Source organism: Aedes albopictus, chromosome 3 (genome assembly GCF_035046485.1).
Source record: "Aedes albopictus strain Foshan chromosome 3, AalbF5, whole genome shotgun sequence".
Taxonomy (NCBI): Eukaryota; Metazoa; Arthropoda; class Insecta; order Diptera; family Culicidae; genus Aedes; species Aedes albopictus.
In genome coordinates, this window is record NC_085138.1 from 7,786,872 (window position 1) to 7,805,319 (window position 18,448).

Genomic DNA, 18,448 nt, shown 5'->3' on the forward strand with positions numbered 1-18,448 from the left:
AGCGCTATGTGTCGATTTTTTTTACTGCACCACTATTTTCAAATTATGAATACAATTACTCATTGCTGTTTACGAAATGTAAGTGTAAAATCAAAAAAGGTATCATTGACCGTTGAAAACCCCTCCCAAAGATAATTTCAGGCTACGCCACTGCGCAGAAAAATAACTTGTTCTGTGGCTTAGTTGGTTACAGCGCCGATCTAGCGAATACGGAGTCGTGGGTTCGAATCCCACCAGAACGCGATTTTTTTCACAAATTTCATCTCTCAATTTGTCAATTAGCAACATTTCGTGCCTTCTAATTACAAGTTTTTCCAGTATGTTTCAGGCATCCCAGCAAATATGGTAAAATGCCAGTAAAATGGGCAATATGTGTTGTTGTGCTTCAATCATCTCTAAGATTTTTTTTCTTGAATCCTCCAAAGGAATCCAAAGGAATGCTTTCGAAGGCGTCTCCAGGAAATCTTCCAAGGTTTCCAGGAAACTTATTTTTAGGAGTTCTTTGAAGAAATCATCTAGGAGTTCTTCCAGGATTCTTCTAGAAAATCTTCAAAGACTTCTTCGTGATTTTTTCTAGGAAACCTTTAAACAACTTTTTCACGAATTATTCCAATGATTTCTTCGGGGCTTCTTTAAACTATTTATCCGGGTATTTTCAAAAATTCCTCCAAACAACCTTCCAATGAAACCTCCAGAAAGACTTCGAAGAATTCTTCTAAAAATTCCTCCAAACGTTATTACATCCAAGAGTTCTGTACCACTTGCACCTGGAATTCAAAATCTTTTAAGATGGAAGAAATTTTTCTTCAGGAACTCTTCCAAAAAATATTCTAGCAGTATTCCTGACAGTAATAGGACAGATAGGTGAAGTGCTAGATTTGTAGTAATGAGCTGAATTTTAGTATGGTGAGAAGGTTAATTCTCCGTTTCTGCAGTGAAATGGTGCAAAAAGCGTGGGTATTATGATTCCTTGCCTAATTTGATGCTGTTTGAGCAAAACTTTGGGCAACAGTGTTGTTGTTTTCTCCATTTCTTGCAACAAAAACAACATAGTTATCCAAAGTTTTGCTCAAACAGCATCAAATTAGGCAAGGAATCATAATACCCACGCTTTTTGTACCATTTCATTGCAGAAACACAGAACTGACCTTCTCACCATACTAAAATTCAGCTCATTACTACAAATCTAGTACTACACCGAACGTGCCCCATTGTTCCAAGAATTTTTCCAGTTTAGAAATAATATTTATGTTGTTGATTCAAATCTTGGAACATATTCAGATGAAATGCCTTTCAATGTTTGTTGATAAAAGTTCCTAATTTTACAGTTTTTATTTCGTATCCGGGATGAACCTGCCTACGGCAGAAAATACCGAATAAAGAGATATAAAATTATATATGTTGGTGGAAATTTTGGAGCAATTTTTAGTTCGAGTACGATTCAAATATGATGACTACCATATCATGGGAATTTTAGAATATATGTTGCAGTATTGGAGTAATTCTTAAAACAGATATTATTTCTAAAAGTGTTAACGATGTGTTTTTTTTTTTCTGGAAATTCTCACCGAACTTCGTTTGAATTTCAAACAGAGCTACATCCAGAATTTCCCGCAGATTTGTCCAAGAAAGCCTGTTGAGATTTCTCCAGTAGTTCCTCGGGAATCCCTCCAAATGTTTCACGAGAATGCTTTCAGGATTTTCATCAGAAATTCCTTCAGAAATTGCTTCAAGAGTTTCTCGGGAATTCTTCCAGGTGTTCATTGGAAATTATCAGTGAATTAATTACCTGCATCGGCTGTTTTCCTACTCTCCACATCGACCAATGTGGCGCTAGCTTCTATGTGCGAAAAACCGCTAAAAGTATAAATCGCAAAAATATTGTATGGCGAATAGCATCTAAAGGCACATTTCTCGAAGGGGAATACATTAATCGAAAAAATATTTGGTAGTGGTTGTGCACAATGGCAACCACTATTATGCCTACCAAATACTTTTGTAGGAAGAGCTTTCTATTTCAAGTAATTCAAGTTAAGATGCTTTTCGTAATACAAAATTAAATGGATTTACTCCTGCTGATCAACTGTGGCTGCGCGTCAAGCGGGTAGTCCATTCCTCCAGGAGTTCCTCTTGAATACCGCAAGTTTTTTTAGAATTTCTTCAGGAGTTCCTCGGGAATTCCTTCAGGAGTTCCTCGAGAATACCTGCAGGAGTTCCTCGGGTATTTTTTTCGGGAATTTCTTGAGGAGTTTGCCAAGAGTTTCTTCAAGAGTTCCTCGGAAAGTTTTTCAGAACTCCCTTGGGAAACCCTCGAGGAGATACTCAGAAATCCCTCCAGGAGTTCCTTGGAAATTCCACCAGCAGTTCCTGGGATTTCCTCCAGTAGTTCTTCTAAATTCCTTCAGGAGTTCCTCAAAAATTCCTCCAGAAGTTTCTCGAGAATTTGTTTGTTTGCCAAAAATTTTTTCAGGAGTTCCTCTTGAAATCCACAAGTTTCCGAGAATTTCTTCCGAAGTTCCTCGGAATTCCTCCAGGAGTTCCTCGAGAATACCTACAGGAGTTCCTCGGGTATTCCTCCAGGATTTTTTCAGAAATTCCTTCAGGAGTTTGCCGAGAATTTCTTCAAGAGTTCCTCGGGAAGTCCGTCAGAAATTCCTTGGGAGTCCCTCGAGGAGATACTCAGGAATCCCTCCAGGAGTACCTAGGAAATTCCACAATCAGTTCCTCAGAATTCCTCCAGGAGTTCCACGAGAATTCCTGCAGGCGTTCCTACAAAATTCCTACAGGAATTTCTCATTAATTTCTCATGCAATTCCTTGGAAATACTCCTAGGGAACACCTCCAAAAATTCTTCGAGAATTCCTAAAGAAGATCCTCGGATATTCTTCCAGGAGTTCTTCGGGATTTTCTCCACGAGTTCCTCGGCGATTCTTTCAGGAGTTCGTCGGAAATCTCTTCAAGGGATCTTAGGGTATTACCTCAAGGAGTTTCTAAAACAATCCTCCATGAGTTCTTTGAGAATTCTTCGAGGAGGTTCACGAAACTTCCTCCAGAGGTTCCTCGAGAATTCCTTGAGGAGTTTCTCAATAATTCCTTAAGGGATACCTTGAAATTCCTCTAGGAATGTCTTGGGATTTTATTTTCAGGAATTCTTCAGGGATTCCTCCAGGAGTTTCTCAAAAATTCCTCCAGGAGTTTCTCGGGAATTTGTTTGTTTGCCAAAAATTTCTTCAGGATTTCCTTGAGAATTCCTCTAGGAATTCCTCAAAGAGTTTCTTGGGCATTATTCCACGAGTTCCTCGGAAATTTCTTGCACGAGTTTTACGGGATTCTCTACAGGAGATTCGCGGGCAGACCTCCAGGAGTTCCTCGGGAATTCCTAAACGAGTTCCTTGAGAATTCCTTCAGGGGCTCCTCGAGAATCATTCTACCTTATCTGGGGAATACTTTCACAGGAGATTCTCAAATAATTCTTCAGGAACTCCTGAAGTAGGTTCCCCTAGAGGAATAGCCGAGAAACTGCTGGAAAAAACTACGAGAAATTCTCGGGGAATTCTCGTGTAATTCTTGGAGGGATTCTCGAGGAACACTTTACTCCTGGAGAAATACCTAGGGGGAATCCCTTAAGATCTGCTAGAAGAATTCTCGAGAAACTCTTAAAGAAACTCCTGGTGGGATTCCTGACGAACTCCTAGATGAATTCCAAAGGATCTTCTGGAGAAATCCCCGAGGAACTCCTGGAGTAATTTCCCAGGATCTTTTGGAGGAATACTCACGGATGCACGAATACTTTGGAAGAATTCCCGAGGAACTCCAGGATGACTTCCTGAGGATCTTTTGAAGGTATTCCCGAGGATATTCTGTAAGAATTTCCGATGAATTCCCGGAGGAATACCCGAGGAACTCCTGGAGGAATTTTCGGTTTCTTTTTGTAAACTCGTGGAAATACATCAATAGAACTTCATAAGGAATTTTCGGGAAAAACCTGGAAACATACTTGGGAAATCTTGGAGAGAACCGTGCATTATTGCTGGAGGATTTCTTGGTAAATTTTTGAAGTAAATTTGAAACATCGTCTATAACGTTTTTGTTTTTTTTATCAAATATGGTTTGCATGCAGTCTCACAAATCAAAGGAAACAGAAATTATCTGATGTAAATTTCGTTCCTTAGAAGAATTTCTGGAGAAGCCCTTTGAAGAATTCCTAAGGAAATCTTAGAAGAATGTATGGAGCAATTTATGGAGGTACTGCTGGTGATCTGCGGAGAGGATTTCTCGAGAAATCCTGGAATGGACATTTCCGGACTAGGCTTTCCATGAATTATCAGAGGAATCTATATTTTTATTAGATTTTTTTTAGAAATGTTCATGAAGCAATTCTCAAAAAGTTATTTAAAGAAAATCTGTATAAGTTCTTGAAAGAATTCTTGGGAAGATCCTTTGACGAACTCTGGACAAATTTCCAAAAGAATGCTTGATAGGCCATTCACTATCACGCGGTGGCTACCACCGTCAGTATCACACTGATGCTGTACTCGACAATCGATTTATGTCGGAGAAATCTTAAGATGAGTTCTTGGAAGAGTATTAGAAAGAATTCCTGGAGATGTTTGTGGAAACACTTGCTTTTTTCTACACCGTGCTTTTCAAATGGGCGCTGGGTACCCGGGTACCCTGTTGGCCACATAAGGGTTAAAGTATGTGACTTTCAGCACCTGGGATCAAATCCCACTTCCGCCAAACTTACAAAATGTAAGTTCTTGCTTTGGAAGGGAAGTAAAGCCGCAGATCCCAAGATGAACTTGAAGCTCGTTACTAAAAATAAAACAAATCCGTATGATTTTGAGGGAAATTCAAAATACTCTAACGTTCTTGGAGGAAAAAGTGCATCTACCCTACTTCCGAGTATTATGATCTTAGGCTACATCATAACAACAGTATAGAAATTGTTGCAGATAAAGCTCGGTATTGATCAAAGCAATTTTGATCCTAAAAATTAAATTACATATCCAAAACAATCAGCTGTTTTGGTATTACACAACCATCCGGCACCATGCTTGCACTTACCTTCATTGGCGAACGATTTAGTAATGTTGAGCGTTTGCCGGAGGAAGTTCATGTTGCTCTAAAATCAACCAAAATCAACATTAAACTACGACTTCTGACCCTTTAAAGATTCCAAATTTACCTGCTGCACTAGATTGGCTCGATTTCCGCCAAATATTTCTCCTGGAAATTATCACAAACCGGCCGAATTTCACCAGAAAACAATCACAGCACGCAACGCACCACATGCGACTTGCGGGACGATCGCCGACCAACCAACACGCTTCTGTTTACGAATCACGCAAGCAAACAGAAACGAAAACGAGAGAACAAACTGACAGCACGTCGTGCGATCTGTCAACTGCGCCCGTGCTGTCAGATGAGGAATGTTGCGCGACACGCGAAGGGGATTTGCCTTCAGTGGTCGATCGAAACATGAGTCGAAAAAAATGTGTTGAAATCTCCGAAATGCACCAACGTTCTTTCAGGATCCATTGACCTCACTCCCGTTTGGCTTTGCGCACTCCAGTACCGAACTTGAGGCGGAAATTACAAATAACGTAACCTTTTTTGGTCCTGCTGAGTGAAGTTTGGACCGATTTTAGATGGAACGATGTGCGAATGAGGTCAATTTAAAAAGTCTAGATTGCGTTTGAATAAGGGCGAAAGTAACAAGGTGAGCTTCGTGGCCGTGCGGTTAGCGGCGTCAGCCTCGGAGTGCGGGTTTGATTCCCGCTCTAGTCGGGGAAAACTTTTCGTCAAACGAAAAATTCTCCATTGGTCACTCGGTATTATGTGTGTTGTCCGTTGTCTCGTGTTATTAATGTTCAGTCTGTGCAGCCTCTAGCTTAAGACGAAACTGGATCCATTTCCTCACTTTTTGGTTTTTGATTTTTTATAAAATAACGAAGCAATATTTTCAAAATCGTTTTTCGTGCACATGTAGACTCGCATGTAGAGTATGGATCAGGATATCGCCTGATTTTTTTTTTGTGGTGGAAAATGTTTTTCGTTTTTGCAGAAACCATTTTTGAACAAAATTTCACAAAAAAATGGTTTCTGCAATAATGGAAAACATTTTCCATCTCAAAAAAAATCAGAAGATACCTTGATCCATACTCTACATGTGTACGAAGACCGATTTTGAAAATGTTACTTCGTAATTTAATAAAAAATCAAAAACCATAAAAATGAGGAAATGCTTCCAGTTTCACCTTAAGACGGTGTAGTGTCTTTTTAAACATGATAGATTTCTTTTCATCGACTCTCCCAATTGAAGTGACAAGATACAAGTTAGATTGTACTTTTTTGCGCTTAGACACAAACTGCAACCATACTTGCATCTTGTTACTGCAATTTGATGAAGAGAGGATCGATGAAGAGAAATTGATCTTGTTACTTTCGCTCTTAATTGAACTCAATCTAAAACTATTCAAATTGAAGCAACAGGGAGTTGACGATATTAGGCAGAGTGTTTGAAAGCTCATGTATACATGAATGAGACAGTGTGCCATGCGCTGGTTTGAAATACGTCTCAAGAAAATTTGTGAGATTTGAGATCAAAGCATGCTCATCAAAAATCTTGTGTACGTACCTCAATGAGACGTCTCGTGAGACTCGTCTCATTGAGACGTTCGTCAGTTAAAACGTATTGAACCGGAATTATTTTAGTGACCCAGATTAGATCTTATGAACCTGACCCTACCCCAGGATTAAGGCAGATATAGCGAGAGCGATAAATATCCGAGGATTCGATTCATATCCACGAGCGGTAATGGCGGCGGTGGGTATAAGCGAACGGTTCGGATTTTGACGTTACTTGGGGGAAAATCGAAGCGGTTCTGTACCCCTCCTCACTCTTTTGCAGATCGTTGGGTGGCCCCAATCTGCAACTGATTGGTATTGGTGTTTGGGTTGTTTTGGGCGTATTGGTGATCATATAAATATTGCTTTTGGTTGTACATATCGATTGAGATGGCATTATCACTAACCAAAGATGTAGTCTACATCGTATATCACCTTCTTCAGAAGCTATGAAAGGTACACAACTCTGGTGCACTTCACATTCAAAAAATCACCAATCGGAACCTAACGAGTATCAACAGCACTCTTACGCAGTCTCCCAACAGATTACACAGCGTAACAAAAATTAACTTTTTGTCTGTCTCAAGAGCAAACTTATGTGTCTCCGAAGGATTTTGGGTCGCTGAATTCGAATCCGGGCTCAGATTTGCTCTAACACGTCACAATTTTGAGCTATACCTCAATTTATAGGGCAAAATTTGCGATTTTGGGCTTTTTTGACTGCAAGCCATTAAGCTTGGAAATATTTTTTTAAGCAATCAAAAGGTTAGTTAGCCAATTAACATCTAAATTAACGACTCATTCAAAATATTTCGTTTTCCCAAATCGAATTTGATAGTTTTAAGCGATTTACGTTAGGTACGATATTTCCCATACAAGTCACCCTCCAAAAATTGCATGCAAGTTTTCATACTAACATAAAATGCTCGAATCTATGAAATTTGATTAGGTAAAACAAAATATTTTGCATGAGTCGTTAATTTAGATGTTAAATGACCAACTAACCTATTGATTGCTAAAACAAATATTTCCAAGCTTAATGAGTTGCAGTCCAAAAAGCCCAAAATCGCATATTTTGCCCTATAAATTTTGCCCTATAGCTCAAAATTGTGACGTGTTGGAGCAAATCTGAGCCCGGATTCTGATTCAGCGGCCCAAAATCCTTCGGAGACACATAAGTTTGCTCTTGAGACAAAAAAATGTTGCGCTGTGTTATGGACGTTAGACATACTCACATCACTTGGAAATAAGTCCGTTCCAGGATTGTTCCTGTTATCACATTTCTCGTCGTAAACAACCTCCGGGTGCTTTTCATCTGCCCCAGCTTACTTATAACCCAGAACATCCCTTTCCATAACCCTATTTCCATCCCATACCCACCATGAAGACCAGGGATCATAAGCAATCCCGGCGGCTGAAAAGTCGAAACAACTGCGGGAGGCCCCACAGATTGATCATTGTACTCCTCGACTAGACCAAAAAAGCCCAGGGCCGAACTTCGGACCAACAAGGCACATGCCAAATAACCAAGACACAACCTCAGGCGGTCTAGATGATCAACCGGGGCCTTAAAAATCCTGTAGGGCCTGTAGGCCCCGTGAGTAATCGAGTTTAAGGCAAGTTGCACACCACATTAATTCAAACTCCTATCCCCCCTCCGCCCCGGAAAACGTCTACTTAATCCCAATTGAACATTATATGTAATTGTAATCCTTGTGAAGAATTCGAGAGTGTGTCAAGTCGGCCCTGTACCTGGAGCTTGGCTCATTGAGACGTCTCATTGAGACTCGCAATGCTAATGTGATGTGCACCAATATTACGAGTCTCATGATCAAGGAATTTTCATGTGCTCACAGCCAACTTGTGTCAATCTCGTATTGAGATTTGTGCGTACAGATACTCTGATATTAGGTAAAACCTAATAAACTTGACAAGATGTTTCTACCTGACAATATAACTAATAAAGGGATATATAACTTCAATGCAGTCTTAGGCCGTTCGCAATGCTGTTTTATTTTGTATGGCGAGTTTTAAAAATTTTAAAACTCGCCATACAAAATAAAACAGCATTGCGAACGGCCTTATAGGATAATGCCATCAACTCTATACTGTTCATTTTCGAACAATCGATGTAAGCTGCACTGCAGTTTTCAACAAACTTTAGAAATTTTAACAATGCATAATATACAGTTCATGGTTTTTCTCACGTTAACGTGGAATGTATGTGTATAAGTGAACAGTGGTCCAAATGATTTCGAGTGACCCAATCGACAAGTAACGCGACTGTTTCAACTAACGAAATGTCACAGGACAACTGTTACTTCAAATGACAACCTCCTCAAACATGTCGCACCGCAACAGCAAATCCAATAAGAATGACCGACACCTGCCGATAAGAGCGGGCACTACCACCCGCACCACCACAAACAAACCACCGAAGCTATAAAAGCGAGTGCCGCCACCATTACGAAACCATTGTATCGTCATCAGCGTAGTGCCACGGTTGTGCTCTCGTAAAACCGGAACCCAGCGAGGCTCGCAGAAGCAAAAACCAGCAGCTCCTGTTCTATTGTAGTGTTGTAGTTCCAGATATATAGCCCATCAACACACCGTTACACTCGTGTACGCATACATTCATCATCAGTCGTCACCCGGCCGTACGGTATATAGTGCAAAAAGGAAGAAGAAAGTTTTTGTTCCGTTCGTTTCGGTGAAAGAGCAAAAGAGAAAGACGAGACCGAAATTGATTTTTTTTCTGCCTGGAAATTTCTTACTGACTGCTGCCGCTGCCACTACAAGAGGTGTACATTCATCAAAAGTTAATTGATATTCGCAGTTTCGCACAAGTTTTCTACGGGGTGATTGTTTGTCAGTTTTGAAGAAGCTGGTGTGTGAACTTGTTTGTTTTTGTGACATTTTTGGAGTGGAGTAAAAATAAAACATCGCGAAATACAAGTGACGCTTGACGTTGCAGTGACCGCGAAGGAAAGTTGCCAAATTTGGAAGTGCATAGATTAGAGCGTGTGCAACGGTGAATCTGCACGCGACGAAGAATTTTTTTGTGTGAAAACCAGTCAAAAGAACAGCCTCAAAATTACGACTTCAATCATGACCAACAAAGTGCTAGCAGCCGTACAAGATCTACAAAAACAAAATGGCGAATCGCAGAATACTGCTGCAGCGGCGTCCGGGTCGGAAACGGCTCGGACGAATCTGATTGTCAACTATCTGCCCCAGACAATGACGGAGGAAGAGATCCGGTCGCTGTTTTCGAGCGTCGGCGAGGTCGAAAGCGTCAAACTAGTGCGTGACAAGAATGTTATCTACCCAGGGCAACCGAAGGGGCAAAGCTTAGGGTATGGCTTTGTTAACTTCCACCGATCTCAAGATGCGGAACAGGCCGTGAATGTGTTGAATGGATTACGCTTGCAAAACAAAGTGCTGAAAGTGTCGTTTGCCAGACCAAGTTCAGAAGGAATCAAGGGAGCTAATCTTTACATTTCCGGTCTGCCAAAAACCATCACACAAGAGGAATTGGAAATTATTTTCAGACCGTACGGTGAAATAATTACCAGTCGTGTGTTGGTTCAGGAAGGCAACGACAAACCAAAAGGAGTAGGATTTATTCGTTTTGATCAACGTAAAGAAGCTGAACGTGCTATTGCAGCTTTAAATGGAACCACACCGAAAGGTTTGACAGATCCAATCACGGTCAAGTTCTCGAATACCCCTGGACAAAATACGGCCGCCAAAATAGTGCAACCTGCTTTGCCAACCTTCCTGAATCCACAACTGACCCGCCGATTGGGAGCCATTCACCATCCAATTAACAAAGGATTGGCTCGCTTTTCACCGATGGGAGGAGAGGTGCTGGACATGATGCTGCCGACTGCGCCCACTACGGGAATCGGCGCAATCGCACCGTCTGGTGGTTGGAGCATCTTCATCTACAACCTGGCGCCAGAAACCGAGGAAAACACCCTGTGGCAACTGTTTGGCCCATTCGGCGCCGTGCAGAACGTGAAAGTCATCAAAGATTCGGCAACGAACCAGTGCAAGGGATACGGCTTCGTCACGATGACCAACTACGAGGAAGCAATGCTGGCGATTCGATCTCTCAACGGATACACCCTCGGCCAGCGGGTGTTACAAGTCAGCTTTAAAACCAACAAAGCAAAGTAATTTTACTCATTTCCAACCGAACAGATTTCTATCTCCTTTCCATAAACACTAACACTCACACATACATACACACATCAAAACCACAAGGGATCGACAACGCGTGTTGAAGCGCCTGAAACGATTCTCAATCCGCTAAAAATATCCGTCTTTTTTCTCGCTACTGTCTCCGCGATTGTGGAATTCCTTGCGAAAAGTCAAATTTCCTCCCCCAATGCGCTCTCCCAACTCCAAAACTCTCTGCCACATTTATTACCCATCAAAACCCATGCTTGCTCCATATTCTCAATATTTCCATTCTGATATGGTGATATTCTGATTTCAGCGCCGAAATGGCCGATCATTAAAAAGAAAGAAACCCATTGTAGTTGAGAAGGGGGCAAAGTATATATCAAACGCATCGAGACGTCACCCACCCTTCGCGTTGAATAAAAGTCAATCAAACTCCCCCGCATCAAGCCGCGAGTACTGTTTGTGCAATAAATATTCCGCTCACTCACACATACAAACATACACACACACCAAACTACAATCGCACAATCCGCGATTTAAAACAGACACGGAGCTTGAACGAGAGCCAATCAGTGGTGGAAAAGCGTGCACGCGACTTGACCGAGGGGTGGAATTTTCTTTCGGGGGGTGCGTCGCGATTGAGTTTGATATACTCCAGCCCTGCACTTCTCGTTTCGTATCGTCCGTCGCATGCGCATGCGGAAGATCGAAGAAGCGCCAGCCGCCAGAAATTCGCATCCCCCTACAGCCCTGATTGAGATGAATGATGATGATGATGATGATGAGGCAAAGAATCTTCAAACACAGAACAGAAACAGAGATCCGCTTTGGAAGCGTGACACAGGGCGAGACACCCGCGAGAAATCAAGTATGTGTGCTTTTACCCATTTTTAATACTTTCTTTAAACCTACGATAGTCACAGTTTTTTTCAAGCAATCACACATCCCAACTCGCTCTTACTACATTAGGCTATTATAGGCTAGGCGCACTAATCAAATGTATGTTTGGCTCCTCGGTGACTCGAGAGTGTAATGTGTATTTTTCGACTTGAGAGATTTTTCTAGCTTCCTTTTGGATTATAGCAATCGCGGCGCGCATACACTTTCGACAACATGGGTTGCTGCGCGCACGTTTTTCGTGTATTTGTGCACATTTGCTTTCATCCATCAGAGTAGGCGATTAATTAGCGACTCACGCGCGACTACTCTTGTTTTCTCTCTATTTCCAAAGTCTATTTACACGAGATGCGCAGCTGGAAAAGTGATGATGATAATGTGCGATGAGATCAGTACCAGAGACTGCTGAAGCTGGCAATTCTCTATTGCTCGTTGGCTTGGAATAAATGTGTAGCGAGAAAAAAGAAGCATACGTGTAAATTGAGCACACTTGGCCATCTTCAACACGTCGTTTCGAGATCGATGCGGGAAACGAACAACCCTTGAGAGACTTTGTTCGAACACTTTTTAAGAGGCTTCCCGAAGTATTGTGGAAGGAGGCTATAATATAGACAGTTAACGTAACACTCTTCTTCGTTCCTGTGTGTGGCGAGGAAACGAAAAGTGTGAGCTTTACAACCAGAACAAATGGCTTACATTAGCTCTAACACGTTGATGACGAAAACGACGATCAATAAGTAACTGTAACGTGGTCGACATGAAAACCACTGTTAGTCAACAAAGCTGAAAACTGAAAGAAACACGAAAATCTAGTCAAAAGAAAAAGAAAAAAACTTTTACAACAAAACATAGTAGGCAGAATAGGTTCTTTTACGCGTTAGTCTTAAATGTCCCCTTATAAAGTAAATATGTAACCGAGCTGAAGCTACCACAGTGTGGACATATATATTTATTGATGAGCAACGTGTATCGAAAAGTGGGATGTAAATTAAAGTGGTACTACTGCAATATTTGTCAACGGAAACGGAACTTTATTTCATCACACTTAATCGTGCAAAAAGCCGGACCGTGTAAGCAAGCCAGGCAGCAACACGCATGATACACACAAGAAGAAAATAGTAAGATTAAATTAATATTTTAGGGAAATTTTATTTATTTTTACAACTTATTTATTGACGAAGACGGAAGGTGGCTTTGAGACTAAACATTAAACAAGCAAAACTCTTCAAGCTAACAAAACACGCAAGACGGAAAGCAAATAATGAAGAAACCAACCTAAACATACAAAAGGATCTCATTTTAGAGTGTAAAACAAGTGCAAACAAGTTGGGTTATTTAAAACGCGGTAAATGGAAGCCATTAATTTAGTAAAATTGAGCGAGTGAGCCCATACATACAGATTATCGAGACAAAACTAATCTTAGAGAAAGAACGCGCAAAATGAAAGAGACTCAAAACGAACGACGAAGGAAACGTACTTAGAAAAAGAAGAAACTGCTGTGGCACAGTACAGAGAACAATTAATAAACCATTTCATTTTCGGTTTTACGAGCTAGTGGAAAGATAAAGTAGAATCACTGCGTTGTTTAAGTTCTTGGGGAAATCTCTAGCAAAACATTCATTATAATTACTATTGGCACTTGTTGCCACCGACGCACATATTTTCAAACAAAAACGTCGGCTAAGTTTCAACATTTTCTTCTTCAAAACAAAACGATAGACTTTTATACACACGAGACAGAACATTCAGAGCCCACCATCGAACGTTAATTCGGTTTTGTGTGGTCTTTGTTCGAGACGTTGAATAGACAAATTGGTACTAAAGTTGTTGTGATGCAGTTTTCTTGGCTAGAACCGAGAGCAAGAAGTTGCATCGATTGGTAGCATAACCAAGAAACTTTTTTTGTTTCAGCCATACAAAGCGAACATTAACCAGAAAAAGAACAAAACATTAGTCGAAAAGTATTAAAAGCCTGATATGAAGGTATATTAACCGTATTGATACAAGAATAATAAATGGATAACAACTATTGGAATGAGCAACAAAACAAGCATAATAATGTCGCACAGTAATTTTTAAGATGATTGTAAGACAAGTTATTGATATACACAAATCCAACTCCTGTATCAAACATCCCCAGAAAAAAAATCAACAAACATTGTTGCATAAAAACAGAAATACTCCCCGTACGATTTCTCACCAGGATTATATTGATATTATATAGAGAAAAAGTGAGACATGAAGAGACACTAGACATAGAGGCAAAGTTTTAACATGACAAACTTTCATTAGTTGTTTATACATTTAATATGGGTTTTCTACTTTATTTTCAACCCCTAGATTCGATTTTGTCCTTGGTTTAAACAAATTCCACTTCGTTCTCTTCCCTTGGGCGGTGGTTCCATAAATCTTCGCGCATTTAAAGCAACAAAAACAAATCTCATTTGTGATTTCTAGTCCAAGCTAGCGCTCCGGCAGCTATCTTTCCCATGGAATCAATTCTGCTACGAGGGAAGAGGCGAAGAAAATGCAACACCCGAATCTATTCCATACAACTGTGATACAAGCAAAACAAGAAAAATCTACTTTTAAGAAAATCAAACAACAAATACACGCAGAAAATTGCAAGCAAGAATGTGTTGACTTGACACTGGCCCAGCCGAGTGCACATTTTATCGACACCGATCGCCATGGTGACCGAGCTCGGCTGATTGGCACTTGGTGCGCAGTGTCGCCGTGTGTTCAGTATTTTTAGTTCTCGCTGAAATTTCCATTCCCCCCCTAATCTTCGCTCTTCGCCGAGACGATCCCTCCGAGGGATGTGGTGCAATGTGCTCCCGCGTGTGCATAGTTGGCAAAGGCCACCATCCCGATGATCGCATCAGGAGGCAGCTCGCATGTGACATTTGACCGCGGCGCTTCTGTCAGTGCGATACGCGCGCATTCTTGCTGACAACGTTTTCAGTTCTTATACAGTTCTGTTTTCTTCTTTTATTCTGTCGAATTATACGTTTTAGTTCCGTTTGTTTTGGTTTCTTTCGTTTGCTCTGTTTTCTTCATTTTTGGTTGAATTACTGTAAGAAAAATAAACATTGCCAAACAGGTTCCGATACACTACAACCATTTGTTCCAATTGGATAACAAAAAGAATAAAAAGAATAGTATCATTATTTGCTTTTAATTCAGTATTCAAAAGAAAAACATAATAAGAAATCTGTTTACTTTCCAAACATCTGATTTATGGTTTGCTTTGTTCTTATACATTTTGAGTTTTTTTTTGCGAAGATCACTCACACACCCGCACACCCATACAAACATGAATATCAAAAAAGAACATGTGCGATTTTTATTTCGATTCACTCGTTCGTTGACAGGTGTAGTTTCTTTTTCTTTTTATTATAATTTCGATTCAATGATGACACAGACTCGCACGCAACAGAATTTACGAAAATAAACATCCAAAATGTCATAGTCTAGCGTAGCTAGAGCGTCGCGCGTCGTTTCTGTGGAATTTTAGTTCTGCTTAAGTGGACTTTGTGTTATTATTTTTTCGGTTTAATTAATTGTTGTTTTCGTCTTCTTCAGTTTTCTAGCCCATATTATTAGTTTTAACAGTTTTTATTTTTTTTTTTCTTGCTTTTGGGCAGGGTTTTACTTATAAGTTGTAAGTTCATTTGGGTTTACCGCATGATTTAGTATTTTTTGTAGCAAATAATTCATTCGTTTTTACGTCTTATTATTTCTTTTAATTTCTCTTTTCTTTTTCGTGTGTTTTTCTTTTTCTTTATTTTTAGGATTTATGTTAGAAAGAATTGAGAGTGATGTGTGCAATAGGATGTGACTATGTTTTATTACTTCCCTTCTTCTCACCTTATCTTATCCACTCTTATTCTTGCTTTTGCTTAGATTTTAATCATAGAAGAAGAAAGCTAAACCCTAGATTATCTATATAGCGAGTACGGATAGAGGAAACACTATTTATTTAAACAGATTTTCATACTTATTTAAAGTTACTATTTTAAGCATAGTTTGATCATAATTTAATGCGTATTCATCAATGATTGTAATAAAATCAAGAAGCTTTTTAGTTTCAAACTTCTGGCAGCGCAGCATACTCTGTTTGTTTGAGTATTCATTTTACAGTGAAGCGTGAAAACACTTTTGTTCAGTTCCTTAACAATTCAAACGAATGAAAAGAAATATTACGACCAAGTTTAACGGCAAGAGGAGACAATCCAACATCCTGACAGAACATGTAGAACCAAAAAGTACAAATCAAACAATTGATTAAAACATTTGAATATCATATTGTTGGATTGTCACTACCGTAGAAGTGATTTGAAAATGTGTGGAAAACACTCCAGCATAACCTATATCACCAAAACCACCACCACTTTCTAAACATAGCAAAGTAGAGTGACTTTAGTTGTACTCAGAATTCAGTTTCTCTCACACACCATAAGATGTTTGTTTGATTGTATTTTTGTTTTACCATGGAGGCAATGTTTCAAACATTAGTGCAACACTTTTACTATATATAAAAAATGAAAACCACCTTAAAGAGGAAATCGAAACGACTCTCAAAACAAAACTTTTCGAATAATATAGTTAAACTGCATAGCTGGCAGCCCGATAGCAGCATCAGTAAGAGCAGTGACAGCAGCAAAAGGAATCGCATTATGATGCTTGTGTTGGTATTTTCCTCTTATCTCGTTTGCGTTAGTTTCATTATAAATTTCAAGTAAAAAATGAGGGAAAACCAAATTTCACGAAATAGTATGGCAAACAGCAACGGCTTACTGATAAAACGTCAACTGAAATTACGACTTTGATTTATCATTATTTATATATTCGAATTAATCAATGTATAATTTTATTTTCCCGAATATGTTCTTGTGTACATACAAAAAATATAACAGAAAATCAATTATTACAATAGTAAAAGAAAAACAAAAATATGAAATACAATAAAAAATTATAATTTGAGTCCGTTTATCTTCATTTTATTTTTTCCGTTATTCCATTATTGGTTTCCACCAAACGGCCACCACAACCAACAGTATCAAGCAACAATCGGATAACAAGACCAATCATTCGATAAGGCGTGTGTGCTTTGTTTACCTTTTCTCTTCAGTTTGTAAGTTGCGCCCTTTTGTACACTGAGATGTGTATCTCTTCGTTTCACACAAGCAAACACATTGTGTCCGTCTATCTCTTGGGTTCATTACGATTCGGATCACTTTCGAAATCATCTGAAATAATTTTGTGTAGACACTCACAACTCACACTAACATTCAGCCATACAGATCAATAGCCATCATACAGATGTAGTCACTCAATTCACAGCAGACTACGAGTGTCCGAACAAACTGATGGCTTGTTGTTTGGCTGGCGATGTCCTAGAAAACCAAACCATACCGCCCATGCCAAACAACTGGCCATGAGTTCCCCTCGAACACTCATTTCAACTCATCAACACACTCACACTCACGCAAAGAAACTAAAATCGGTTGACACGGTTTCACTCACTTTCCCAAATGCCCCTTTCTCCTCAGAGCGCAGAGCAGAGTGTGTTGTGAAATGATTTCGAACTTTGTTTTCAACATTTTGAGTTTTGATGACAAACATCCACCTATAGATAGTGCGAGTAGTAGTGTCAACTTCAACAAGGAAAAAAAACCTTCAGCAAACTCTACATTCTGTATCACATCCAGTATCGGTTCGTTATCGGCTTTCTTGCTCTTGTGTACGTACAGAACATCTCTTAAGTGCATCGGTTTCCTTCTCAATGTACATGTGTTTGGTATGTTTGAGTTCAGTCAATTTTGGGTTCTCACGCGGACATTGTGCGTATGAATGGGCAAGGCTTGAGTGTGTGTGTGTGTGTGTAAATGAGCTCCATAGTACGGACGTTGCGTGTTGTTGATAATTCTGAAAATCAAAAGCAAGCATAGCAGGGCAAATGTTTATTGATTTTCGACTCTTGGATCCATCATTTCAGTTGTGTTTATTATTATTATTCTCTTTATTGTGGGTAAGTAATGATTTCAATTTTCTTTCTTATAAATCCTGTTTGTTTTCGTTGTCTATTTATATACCGTTATTTAAGGATCAAACTCTAAACTTAAATCTGGTTGAATTTTGTTTTCTTATATCAACTATTAATTTGGAATACTGATTGATCACTGCTCCTCACTTGGCATATGTGGTGATCCATCAGTGTATTGAAACATTCTGTTTGTTTGCAGTAGATTATTTTCACAAGCACCAATGTGTCTGTCACGCTTGATTTTTTCTTAAACCAAAACAAATCATGATTTTCAATTTGAATTATTACCAACAAACACCATGTGTTATAAAGTTTATCAAAAAAATGTCCAATTCATATTTTATTTTAGCATGCATTTTTACGTAGATGTGATTTTCTTGAGTTTATCATGGAAATTATTCATTTGATTAAAAAATATCATTCGTATCATCACTTCAATTGCTGTGTTTCTGTATGCAACTCATAGTTACTTGTGGTTACAAATATTTCTGTTCACTAATTTACCGGCCAAAAGCAAAACCTAACCTGTTTACTAATTATGTCTTATAATTAATCATGCGAAAGTTTAATCCTCTTCAGTTTATTTTCAGCGGTAGAGCAAGTGCAAAACAGAAACAAAGAGCACATATTTTCACATCAATTTTCAGATGTAACTACATTTTCACGTATTGTTGTCTTAT

General features: G+C 39.4%; 2 protein-coding genes across 5 annotated transcripts in view; one reads left to right on the forward strand and one right to left on the reverse strand.

Annotated features, from left to right (window-relative positions):
* Window positions 1–5,345, reverse strand: part of LOC109405004 (small ribosomal subunit protein uS12m) — a 92,203-nt gene extending 86,858 nt beyond the window's left edge. Inside the window, exons 1-2 of the mRNA XM_029858139.2 lie at window positions 5,189–5,345; window positions 5,068–5,125 (exon numbers count right to left, since the gene is read on the reverse strand). Coding sequence (XP_029713999.1) covers window positions 5,068–5,119 — 52 coding nt within the window. The 5' untranslated portion in view covers window positions 5,120–5,125; window positions 5,189–5,345. The remainder of the gene's footprint in view (window positions 1–5,067; window positions 5,126–5,188) is intronic.
* A 3,739-nt stretch (window positions 5,346–9,084) lies between these two features.
* LOC109426343 (protein elav) lies at window positions 9,085–16,705 on the forward strand. 4 transcript variants are annotated; one of them, XR_003891856.2, is made up of 3 exons: window positions 9,086–10,808; window positions 11,135–11,689; window positions 12,053–16,705. XR_003891856.2 is itself a non-coding variant. In XM_029851981.2 (2 exons), the coding sequence occupies exons 1-2, from the start codon at window positions 9,739–9,741 to the stop codon at window positions 15,533–15,535; spliced, it is 1,092 nt and encodes a 363-aa protein (XP_029707841.1). In that variant the 5' UTR covers window positions 9,085–9,738; the 3' UTR covers window positions 15,536–16,705. The 4 variants fall into 4 exon arrangements, 2 of the variants coding, with proteins under 2 accessions (XP_029707841.1, XP_019557347.1); XR_003891857.2 differs by having other exon boundaries at window positions 15,514–16,705; XM_029851981.2 differs by lacking the exon at window positions 11,135–11,689 and having other exon boundaries at window positions 9,085–10,808; window positions 15,514–16,705.
* Window positions 16,706–18,448: the final 1,743 nt, after the last annotated feature.

Excerpts from the sequence above, each read along its gene's own strand:
- LOC109426343 (XM_029851981.2), top strand. The coding sequence starts at position 9,739 with ATGACCAACAAAGTGCTAGCAGCCGTACAAGATCTACAAAAACAAAAT. Across the intron at positions 10,809-15,513 it reads TTTAAAACCAACAAAGCAAA|GATTTATGTTAGAAAGAATT; the intron begins GTAATTTTACTC and ends CTTTATTTTTAG.